This window comes from Calidris pugnax, unplaced genomic scaffold, assembly GCF_001431845.1.
Source record: "Calidris pugnax isolate Ruff unplaced genomic scaffold, ASM143184v1 scaffold12, whole genome shotgun sequence".
NCBI classification, from domain to species: domain Eukaryota; kingdom Metazoa; phylum Chordata; class Aves; order Charadriiformes; family Scolopacidae; genus Calidris; species Calidris pugnax.
Window position 1 is genome coordinate 809,538 of NW_015090767.1, and position 12,553 is coordinate 822,090.

The window sequence follows — 12,553 nt, forward strand, 5'->3', positions numbered from 1 at the left end:
CTGAAATCCACTTTTTCCCAATCGTTTTCCATTGAAGACTTTCTGAAGACAGATTCTCAGATGCCTTAAAGCATCTTACCATAAGGCAACTGTCAATTTTTCACTATTTTTTCCGTCTCTTCTTTTTCTTTGCTCTGATAGCTTTTTTCTATGCTTTATAGTTGTTTTTATTTTGCTCTCCTGTTCTGTCTTCTTTCTCCCTAATCCCCACATAGCAGAAAGCCATATAAATTGATTAGTATTAAGAGCATCTGCTGGCGTTTTTATGGGACTGTGTTACATGGTCATAAAATCCTGCTGAGAGATGGACTATCTGTAGACTTGGTCCTGCATCCTGTACATTGCTGAGAGATGGAGTATCTGTAGACTTGGTCCTGCATCCTGTACATTCTGTAAGCTGTGTGATGGTCTCCACAGGAGAATGGTTCTTTCTCTTAGGAGAGCATGACTTTGAGAGAATTTTAATTTTTACTTATATGATGAATTCCTGGAAGTTATCTGCACTGCTCATTAATATGCTCATTAACAGCACTGTATGTAAAGGCGAGTAGGTCACACAGATTTACTAGCTATAACTTGTGCTAGTGGTGCTTTCGTAGCTCTATTAGACCCACAGAAATAGTTGGAAAAAAACAATCAAGCTTTCAAACACACAAATCTTTTCCAGATACCTTGAAACATTTAAAAACTTGTCACCTTGGTTTTTTATTGTTTTTAGGAAATTCCTTCAGTATATTGGTACAGGTGTCTGGTGAAATATTTTTCATATCTAGTTTTAAATGTCTAGTAGTGTAATTGTCTAATAATTAAGACTGAAAGAACAAGGTAGAAATCAGAGACTGTCGGTCACAGAATCAGTTGGAGTGTGAAATTCAAGCCACTCCCCTCAGTCATAGACTGTATGAACCTGAGATCTCCTTCAAAGATCCTTGAGCCTTCTCCCTTTCCATCAATCTCTTCATGGGTGGGACTATGGGAATGGAGTAAATTCCTTCATTTTTTCTCTTAATCCTGTCCCTTTGAAACCAACGTTTTCAAAAGTAGCATCTTAACGACCAGGAATAGTTTGCAGCCAAACAGGCCAAATATAGTGCAAGCAGTAGACCAGGAATAGTTTGCAACAGGACACATTTCTGATGGCACCATGTAATTGATTGCAGCCAAACAGGCCAAATATAGTGCAAGCAGTTAAAAAACTTACACAAATGCTTTAGATATGAGAGGAGAGGCAGAGCAGGAGCTCTGCTTGTACAGCACCCAACAGTTGTTACAGGACACAATTCTTTGCTGGCTTTGAGAGTGGGACAGCTCCAGCTGGTGATGGAGGAGGAATCTCCATTCCTTGCATTCCCTGTTTTTCTTATTTAATTCTGATGTCAGATACCAAGAAAATGTGTTTGCAAATAAGAAGAGAAAGCTGCATGGTTCTGTTTGTCCCTTCGTACACCTCCTTTTGTGATTTTGTCCCATGGCACCAATGTCAGCTGAATAGCAGTTAAAAAACTTACACAAATGCTTTAGATATGAGAGGAGAGGCAGAACAGGAGCTCTGCTTGTACAGCACCCAACAGTTGTTACAGGACACAGTTCTTTGCTGGCTTTGAGAGTGGGACAGCACAGCTGGTGATGGAGGAGGAATCTCCATTCCTTGCATTCCCTGTTTTTCTTATTTAATTCTGATGTCAGATACCAAGAAAATGTGTTTGCAAATAAGAAGAGAAAGCTGCATGGTTCTGTTTGTCCCTTCGTACACCTCCTTTTGTGATTTTGTCCCATGGCACCAATGTCAGCTGAATTTGGGTCCTGGAAAAAGAGCTGTTACATGTACAGAGACCTGCTCTTTTTTAGTTTCCAGGTTACCCTTAATGAATGATTTGTTGCTTTGTTTGAATATTTCAGTATATTCTCTTTTAAAAATGCATTCAGCCCAGGAAGGAAGCAGGAAAAATGGTTCTGTTTGTCCCTTTGTACACCTCCTTTTGTGCTTTTGTCCCATGGCACCAATGTCAGCTGAATTTGGGTCCTGGAAAAAGAGCTGTTACATGTACTGAGACCTGCTCTTTTTTAGTTTCCAGGTTACCCTTAATGAATGATTTGTTGCTTTGTTTGAATATTTCAGTATATTCTCTTTTAAAAATGCATTCAGCCCAGGAAGGAAGCAGGAAAACACTAACTAGAGCAAGTGGCTACACATGAATAATTTGAGCAGAGTAAATGCAAGGGGATTGATCCTGCGCAACACTAACTAGAGCAAGTGGCTGCACATGAATAATTTCAGCAGAGTAAATGCAAGGGGATTGATCCTGCAAGGGACAGAGCTATATCCCCAGTGGGGTCTGCACATTGTAATCTTGTGATTTGTAATTCTCACAGCCTAAAGGGTTTTCCAGTCCTGGTTCAAGGACTAAATAATAAAAAAGCCAGCAAGATGAGCAATATTAGTGAGAAAAAATGTCAGAGGAGCAGGTCCTCAAGATAACTCTCCAAAGATAGCTCAGGCCATTGGTTCAGTAATCACAGAATCAGGGAATTGTCAGAGTTGGAAGGGACCCACAGAGATCATCCAGTCCAACTCCCCTGCCAAAGCAGGGTTGCCCAGAGCACATCACTCAGGACGTCATCCAGGTGGGTCTTGAAGATCTCCAGAGAAGGGGACTCCACACCCTCCCTGGGCAGCCTCTGCCAGGGCTCTGTTGCCCTCACCATAAAGAATTTTCTTCTCATATTTGAATGGAACTTCCCATGGTCCAGCTTGTGCCCGTTGCCCCTCATCCTGTCACTGGGAACCACTGAAAAGAGTCCGGATCCATCCTCCTTCAACCCACCCTTTAGATACTTGTCAGCATTAATAAGGTCTCCCCTCAGCCTTCTCTTCTCCAGGCTAAAGAGTCCCAGCTCTCTCAGCCTTTCCTCACCAGGGAGATGATCCAACCCCAATCCCAATGATTGCCAAGTATTGCTGTCCCACAGTTAAGCACTTCAGTTCAGAAAGCCACTCCTCATTAAAACATTGTAAGACAAATGTTGTCCCAATTTAAAACTAAGGACCTCAGTGGTTAGAGCTGGTATTCAGTAGGAGATTTAGTTTTGAATCCTTACCCACCTAGAGCTGGGGAGCTGGAACCTCCCCCACCATGTGCCGAGATGGTAGGACACACAGGGTAGGGAGTGGGAATCCTGCTCTCACTAGATGATGACGCTAAGGAGAATAATTAAATATTCATTGAAGTGAGGACTTGACCTAACTCCTCCACATCTCTGATGAATGCCCTCATTATCAGGCTATAGAGTCATATTTCCTCTCTTTCTGTCCAGATGCATACTTAATTTCTTAGGCAACGTGAGGAGAGCTCCAAGCAGGATGACTGAAGGGAAGGCACTTGGACGTACACAACGTCTCGGTGGTTGGAGCTGGCAGAGGGGAGCAGGATGGAGGCTCAGCCCAAGCTCCTTCTTCAGCAGCAGACAACCGAGCGGCAGCACCTTTTTCAAGGTGCTACATATGCACTGGAACCAGTCAGGTGACTAAACTGGAACTGCATTGATAAAATGTGAATGAAGTACACAGATCTCCTCCTCGCTGCCTCTCAAGTACAGCCCAGTGCAGGAAATGGACTGCATCAGTCACTCCAGGGTGGATGGAAGAGCTGGTTTGAGATTTCTGCTGGACTTGGGCTCCAAGAAGTTGAGGGGCATTAAAGCTGTGGTACGTGCTGGGTGGGCAGAAACCTGGGTGCCAAAGAGACTCTTGCCAGCAGTTTTAGGCATGTTTAGAGGTTGGAAAAGGCTAACCGTAACATTTAATGTTCTCTTTGGTAAATGTATATAAATATTAAGTGTCTCAGTGGACCTAATCCTCAGTGTTTCTAAAAGGCTTGCTACTTCAAACCCCCACAAGAAATGCAGGATCCCTGGTGCTTGGTTGAGCTCAGTCCCAGACTGGCACATGGTTTTCTCTTTGTTCTTTTGTGGACCACTCAGTGGCTCCCACAGCAGTTCCAACTGTGAATGGACACTCATAGAGCCTTTAGACTATGCTATGTAATTTTTGATGGGTATGACAATCTTGTTTATTAAAAACATTATTTATCATTTCAGATTGACTTACTAATGGGCTGTTCCATATCCTTTTGTCTTGGTAAAGCCTATTGATATTGCAACCACTAATGCTGGTAAACCTGAAAAAAACCAAAACAGTAATAACCATTAGATGCTGAGCAATATATGGCTGTTCTGCCTGGACAAGAAGTCACAGGGCAAGATAATGCAAAATGGCCAATTTTACATGGAATGAATCATTTAATGAAGCACAGTGCTATTGCAGGATTTGTTTTTCTGCAGCACTGGCAAGGAGGAGGACACTGCTTTCTGCCCACGGTGTACCACTTTGATGTCACTAAATTACTGGTACATTTGACAGGTCTTAAAGTAAACTAGGAAAAGTCTTCATCAATATTCAATGAATCATCTTTCTTGTTTTATTTTGATTTCTTGATATTATATTACTTCGCTGAAAACCTAAAATTTTGTTAAAAAATATTTATAAAAGAATGCTAAATTATACACCAGCATAGCTTGAGCTTGAGATAAAATGGAAAGGTTCCTAACCTAGTTTTCTTTTTATTAATGTGCTGTCTACTACCTTTCAGGTTTACTGAAGAAAATGACAATATTCTTGACATTGTCACTGCATTAAACATTTCATTCCAATGATTCTGAGGAAATGAATTTACGGACTTACCCCATCCAAGGCATAGGAAACGCTTCCTTATGAGCCGTGTCCTAATTTTTCCAGTAACAGCCATATATGACTGCCACGCTTCTGTCAAAACCCAACAGAATGAAGCTAAGAAGAAGAAGTGTAAAAATGCGGTGGTTGTGGTGCAGATGCCCTGCAGGGAGCAAAGAGAAGCTCATTCTGAATACTTAGGGACACTCATTTCTCTTTTCAATTCAAAGAGTTGTCATATTCTATCATCTTGACCTTTATCCTTAGCATCAATTCCCCCTTTATGATGTGATGGCCACAAAGACAGAGAGAAAGCAAGCGAGATGTTGATGGTGATTAGGCAGAGGAGATCTTGACTGTTGCCACAAATACTGAGTGTGCAGAGCAGGGAAAAAGAACGCAAAATAAATCATGCCACCAGATTTTTCTCTACACATTTATTTGACCAGGGGTCATCTTAATGCCATGTGGTAAGCAAGTTACAAAGTTACTGATTATAAAATCTCATAGTGCTGAATAAAGAAAATGTTGGGACACAAATTCTCCTAATTGCCAGTTATCTTTTCTTTCCCTCAGTGCAGAAAGATCCTGACTGTAAATTTGAATTTTAGGCAACAGATTAGGTTTGATTTATTTGATTTCTTTATTTGAATCTTACAGAATGTTAACCTATTGTAATATACTGCCTGAGATCTTTTTAGTCAGGTTTAAGTATCATAACCTTAACAATTATCCTGGATATTGTTTTCGCAGGCGTCAATCTTTTGTCATGTGAAAAGTTTGAACACATGCAATTGGCTTTCTTTTGTCATGTAGTCATTAATTGAACTTGACATTGTAGCGGATATTGTTTTTGCAGGAGTCTATCTTTTGTCATGTGAAAAGTATTTTCAACACATGCAATTGGCTTTCTTTTGTCACTATGTAGTGACAATGTAGTCATTAATTGAACTTGACATTGTAGCTTATATAAATTAGTTTCTTGGCATAAATGATGATCTACCCTCCACTGTGTTACTTAAAATGCCAGTTGCAGGCTATAAAAAGCAGCGTGCATTGTACCCCAGAACCAAAACCACACCAGCAACATTGAGAATATCCTTATCACAATTTATGCTTACCACAATTTGAAGTATCAAATTTATATCAAGGTTAAAAAAGAAATACCTTACACACCCTGTACTAAGAATGCAATTTTGGAGTTGAGAAATGTAGTTATTATTTTTGTGATTATTTCTTTTTTCAGCAGACACATCTAATAGCTATCTTTTTTTTTTAACTAAAATTCCAGTTCAGCAAACTATTTAGGGATAAAATATGGAAGTTCCGAATTATATATAGATGCTTGCATATATTGTTAAAGCAAGGCTGGTAGCTACAAAAACTTGGGAAGAATAACATATATATGACATCATGCGTGATTTCTAGTTCATTTTATACTCCTAAATACTTTCAAATCTTTTTGTCTTAGATTTTCTACTGTGTTAATTTTCCCATATTCTTATCTGAAAAGAGTTGTGTTGGTTCACTCCAGTAGTTATCTCAGATATCACAGAGCTGATATTAGCATTAGCAGAAACCAACCTCTGAACTTTGAAACAAACTTACGCACTTGAAGATTCACAGCTTAATGATTTCCTGCTATGAATTTACAGATGTGACAAACATCTTGTGTCCTACTCCTGGGTCAAATTATCTACTTAAAACTGGGGTAAAGGATTTCTATATAACTATATGCAAGAGAACTATTGTTTTTTTTTTAAAAAGCAAGGAATATAAACTGGAAAAAAAACCCAGAAAATCCTGAATATGTACTGGTCATTCCATCCTAGATTTTGCCAAAAATTCTTATGTTTAGATTTTTAAAAAGCAAGGAATGTAAACTGGAAAAAAACCCAGAAAATCCTGAAAATGTACTGGTCATTCCACCCTAGATTTTGCCAAAAATTCTTATGTTTAGATGTCCCTAAAGTATGTGGATTTATAAAATCTGTTCTGTTATAGCTTCACTGATAGCAGTATTTCCTGTACGTGAAAAATAAATATTTATTTAAAATGAAAGCTATGCAGTGAAACAAAAAATAAATGTAATAGAAAATACAGAAATGTCCTAATGTCCTTTCTTTTACTAGCTGTCTTACATGTTATGAATTTCCACTATGCAACTTCAATTTGCTTTCCTATCAATATTTTCATAAAAGCTTGCATGTTCTGTTGGAAAGAGAATTTGACAATAAAATGACTTTTCAGGAATAGCACAGAATCTTCTAGGCAAAAACCTCTATAGGTAAAACACTCTAAAAAAAAAGTGAATATACTATTTCCCTTATAAATATTGCAAATACAAACATATCCTGATCTTTCTGGTGAAAACACTGCTAACCCTTATGGTTGACTGAGTAAGACTGTAGGATTTGATTCATAATTTGTGCCCTGTATCGAAAGAAAGATGATGATAATCCGAGACAAATGTGGACTCAGCTGTTGTGGAAGAAAGAACTGTGATGGAAATGTTAATGATCATGTTGATCACAAGATGAGAAGACAGAAGCAAGTTTAGTTAGAAGGGATCTGTGCTGGGGCTGGAATACATGACTGCTGATTATAACCAACCGTTCTGGATGGCAGACAGGGATCTTTAATGAACACCGACGGCAAGGTTGTATCACGGATATAACAGCATATTTGCATCACATACCATCAGAAAGATGGAAATCAGCCTCAAAACATCACCTAATAACCCCTGTGGGATCATGCTGACAGAATCACATGCAGGCAGTGCTCGAAGTGAATTCAGCTTCCCTCCTTCCCCAGCCAGAGAGGCAGTCCTGCCAGAAGGAACCCCCCTCTCCCAGGATATATAGGTACAGCCATGGGCTCAGCACACTTGACCAATATTCCCCTGAAAATCTGGATTTTATGTGCTTCTGCATTCTTTCTCTTTGATAAACAAATAAACAAACAATGCTGTGCTGTCTGGGAAAGCGCTATATATGGGAAGTCTATTTCCAAATAGGAACAAAAATTGATTTTCACCAAAGGCTGTTATTAAGTGGGGCATTGCGCATTTCTAGCCAGAGAGCCATAATTTTAGCAAGTACTTTATTAGTGGTTTTTGCTTTCTCCCCACACCATGGACTACTCCAAACCTCTCCTTCTCCCTCTCCTCTCCTCCCCTGGCCTTGCTGCTCACACAAAACCTTGTGGCCCCTCAAGGAAAGCTGCCGTGTGCCCGCCCGTCCGCACGGAGAGGGGTGCACATCCTCCCCATCGCTGCCGGAGGAGATGCTCCTTACTTGTTTCTAATTCTAGTTTATTCAAGCTCACTGAATTCACTACCTGTGCTGACCACCTTGCCAACTCGCAAGAAAATGAATTTTAACAGCCTAATTTATTCACTGTTTCTTCAAGCTTTTGCAATTAAGTCAACACTGTTAATCTAACCTCCTCCTTCTTCCATTGCTGTCGTTCTCAGCTCCCCGTATTTAATTCTGATTACAAGTGGGAGAAGGGAGCTTTTCCGTCCTCAGAATGCACAATTTCATGAGGTCCAATTGAGCCTAAAGTGTTAGCTACCTCAAAATAAGACCATTCATCCCTTTTTAATGAACAATATACTATTGAAAGCAAGAGATCACATCAGGTACAAAATTATTTCCTTCTTTCATCCCCGTCAGACACCCATTCTGATTCAGGGTAAACAGGTGAAAAATGTAAAAAAAAGAAAGCTATTAATTCCAGGAATTAATATTTTTAATATAGTAATGTTGAATAATATAGACCATATTTGTCCATTTTATGACCTACAAAATGTAGGTAATAAATGCAACCTCAAAATAATAATTTTTCATTATTCAGATTTTAAATCAACAGCTATGAAAGCATTTAATTATCTTATAGACAAACTTTTAAATCTAAAAATCTTTGCTGACATCCTTAAAAGGTGAAGGCCCAAGTGGTTTAACTTCATTACAGTGTGTTCTGATATCTGGCATGATAACCCAAAATAATTAGCATTTGACTTCATGAGCATTTATGTGAAAAGATATGCACAGTTAATTATTATACTGCAGGATTCTATATGTGGTACAAGATAACGTGAATGGCAACCTTTACTTGGATTTTTAGAGCAAACTTATTTTTATGTACTTGGAGTACATTTTGAGTAGTGGTGTGATCTCCCCCACAACGATAATGAGTGATAACTGAGAACAGTCAATTTTTTGTTCTTCTACTCAATCACTTCTGTTTGCCCGCAACAAGCAAGATGCCATCCTAGGTTCTGATAAATAGCTTATAACCTGGCTGTAAATGACCAGCTGTTTCTGTAATTCCTTTGGTTTATGGCTACAGTCTCACAAGGCACATCTACATCCTCAATAACACCACAGTGGCACAGGAAGATATTTTTGGTGTCAATATTATATATTTTCTTTTGTCTTATCATGTGCAAATTATGACAACAGTTGCTGAACTTTGGGGCCACTACACATGCCCAGTCTTAGGGTGCAGTATAATTTCTTCAGCTATTTTGATTTAAGGTTCCTTTGTCAGTCACATCTTGTCTTCTCTTCTGGAGTCTGTCATCCTATCTGACAGTACAATCCCAGTGACCACACTAATGCAATGCTGTAAGTGTGACTGAAAGAAAACTAATACTTTAAACTGTAATTTTTCTCTGTATTTAAATATCAGTTTTCTTATTTTCACCTAAAGTTCCTCTAGATGCTTTACTGACAGATTCAATTCCTGCTCCTCTTTTTCCAACGTTTACCTCAGAGGTATTTCTGAAAATTACCTTTTGGTGAGTTAAGTATTCACAGCTTTTATTGACACTTTTTAATGAAGGAGAGCAGTCAGAATATCTTCCATTTTTTCCCAGGTACCGAGCCCAACAATAGAGGTGCTGTTCATATCTGATCCACAAAAGGTGTAGGGAACCTTCATTTTAGCTTCTGCCCTTTGCAGTTCTTTTTCTTAAAAGTTCTGCTTTCATAGTTGTCACCTCTATCATTCATATCAATAACTTCTGTATTTAAATTTGATACTGTATAGCTGTACTTCACATCCCTTAGTCATTTCTATAAAGAACTGATGGTTTTTATCCAAACTAGTTCCTCTGCTAGCCTTTATTCTTCTCTGGACCTTCTAATGCACATAGTAAAAAATCGTTCTATTAACTAGATGTGAAGGGATAGGCTTCTATTTTTGGGATAGAAGAGAATTCATGGATATTACTTGCTGCATTTGCAAACCTTCCTTGCTCTGTTGAATGGTAGAATCTGTCTATGCTAATAAGAGAAAAGGTATCCTTTATGACTGGCATGTGATCCGTGCTGCTAAATTGTTAGTGAATTCCTTGCACCAGTTTAGACCTGGGCCATCAAATACTCTCCCAGCCCAGGCTCAGACTCAAGAGAGTCCTCAAAACCCTGCCTGGCCACCACCTTGCACACAACTGCCTTCCTGCCCTGAAGAGCTCAGCTCAAAAGGCTTGACTTGGGGCTATAGAAATATTTGTGGCTTGTTTTGGTTACCAGTTGGGATAGAGGCAAGAAATCCAGCTGGATAATTCATAACGTGCTCAGCTATGACTAAAATATGAGACAGAAAAATTAATTCCGCCTTGTTCACAGCATTCTCTGGAGATGGCCAGTGCAATGTGCAAGTGTGCAAGTGCCTTGCCTGCTGTAAATTGAAAGCCACTTGGAAGACAGTTTTCATACAGTTTTGCATGGCCAGTGCAATGTGCAAGTGTGTAATGCATTAGCTCAGGACTGCTTTCTTGGTGCCTTGCCTGCTGTAAATTGAAAACCACTTGGAAGACAGTTTTCATACAGTTTTGTTAAGCTCATACTCATTTTAGTCTTCCTCCTGGTTTGGATTGTTATTGCTAGGTTATATTCAATCAAATGAACTCAGAACAAGCAACATCATAGAACAGGTTACTCAGAGGCAATTTCATTTCCTCGATTACAAAATCTTGCAAGGGAAGCTCTTCCCTTTTTGCCTTTGTGCTGTGAACATGCGTATTTTTCTGTGCAGGCAGGAAATGAAGGAATAGGATCCTGCAACTGTTTACAGGATTAATTAAAAAGTCAGTGGTAAAACTCACATAAATTTAAGTGGGTTTTTTTATTGGGCATTACACATGTAGAACAGTGGAAGAAAGGTGCAAGAGCAGAGGCTTGTGATCTTGCTTCTTATCCTAAGTGTTATAAATGGATGAATATTTTTCTGGTAAGTGAATATGGCCTACTTCACATCCTGAATTTATTCTGTTGGCTTTGATGTTAAACACTTTAAACAGGGTAAATGTCAATGCTGTCAGGGCAAAATAACTTAGTATTTTAACTGTGTCCCCACATGAACGTGTTGTGAAGTTTATGAAGCTCAGAACAGCAGGTTTTCAGGCAAACATAAAAGAAAAGAAGAAGCCCTTTACAATTCTGAGGCATAAAATCCATTTTAAATATAACTTTTTCAACTTCTGGTGAGGGGTCTGGAGAATAAGCCTTATGAGGAGACGCTGAGGGAGCTGGGGGTGTTCAGTCTGAAGAAAAGGAGGCTGAGGGGAGACCTTCTGGCTCTCTCCAACTCCCTGAAAGGAGGGTGTAGCCAGGGGGGGTCGGTCTCTGCTCCCAAGGAACAGGCGATGGGACAAGGGGAAATGGCCTCAAGTTGAGCCAGAGGAGGTTCAGGCTGGATATTAGGAAACACTGAACGGGTTACTTCACATTGGAATGGGCTGCCCGGGGAAGTGGCTGAGGCACCATCGCTGGAGTTATTTAAAAGGCAGGTTGACATAGAGCTTAGACACATGGCTTAGTGATGTTTTTTTAGCAGAGTTAGGTTGATGGTTGGACTCGATGATCTTAAAGGTCCCTTCCAACCTAGACAATTCTATGATTCTGTGATTCTTCCTGACTAATGGATCTCAAATTTTTATCACTGTTTAGAAACAGTTCTGTTTCACTGGGCCAGAGTACACCCTTTCCTAGTTCTCAGAATAGCAGCCCTTTTGAGTGTGAAGTGATCATGCTCACTTCAAGAAAAAAAAGTGGAAATTGCTGGCATGCTTTCTTAAAAAAACTTCTTCATTACTGGGCTATTGAGGAATGACAATTAAAAATGTAAATTAAAGGTGATGTTATCCTGAAAAATTACTTTAGAAAAATATCATAGTGATGTTTTGCATTACTAAGTCTGAAAGATTTATTATTTAAATATGAATAAAATATAGATTTGTGGGTAAAATATAGATTTTTAGGTTTAACTGATGGACAAGCAAAATCAGCCTGGTCTCTGAAAACCATTGAAGAATTGAAGTTCTCATGTTCTTGCACATCATTGACGGTAACAGTATTACAGCCGCAGAACCGAGGGTGCAGTGTGAACATAAGGGACTGGATTGATACTGATTAAAGTGCAATTTGGCCTAAAAAGTCTCTGTTACTGGCTGTGACTCACAGGAAAAAAGACAATGCATGCTGACTGCCAGAGTGGTTCTACTGGGCTGTCAGAAACAATTCTATTTACTTGGGGACAACGCAAATTAAGGTGGAGATTATGGATAAATAATAAACAGGCTTCACTGATGTTATTACACTTTTGTTTTTAGGACAGTTGTTTTTCTGGAATTGTTTTTAGACTCTAAGAATTCCATATTGGTTTTATGTTAAAATATGGAAGGTGTAGTGAGCTCTCTTAAATGAAGACAAATGCTCCTGGCAGGTTTCAAGAGATATACTAATCAGACAACTGCATTAACAATGGAGCAAAAGCTGTTTGGCTATAACATACAACAATGTGCTTTATGTTTAT

General features: G+C 39.1%; 1 protein-coding gene across 1 annotated transcript in view; it reads right to left on the reverse strand.

The window, feature by feature from the left end:
* Nucleotides 1–12,553, reverse strand: part of ADGRB3 (adhesion G protein-coupled receptor B3) — a 450,308-nt gene that overhangs the window by 37,991 nt on the left and 399,764 nt on the right. The window contains exons 20-21 of the mRNA XM_014937019.1: nucleotides 4,742–4,892; nucleotides 4,109–4,178 (exon numbers count right to left, since the gene is read on the reverse strand). Coding sequence (XP_014792505.1) covers nucleotides 4,109–4,178; nucleotides 4,742–4,892 — 221 coding nt within the window. The remainder of the gene's footprint in view (nucleotides 1–4,108; nucleotides 4,179–4,741; nucleotides 4,893–12,553) is intronic.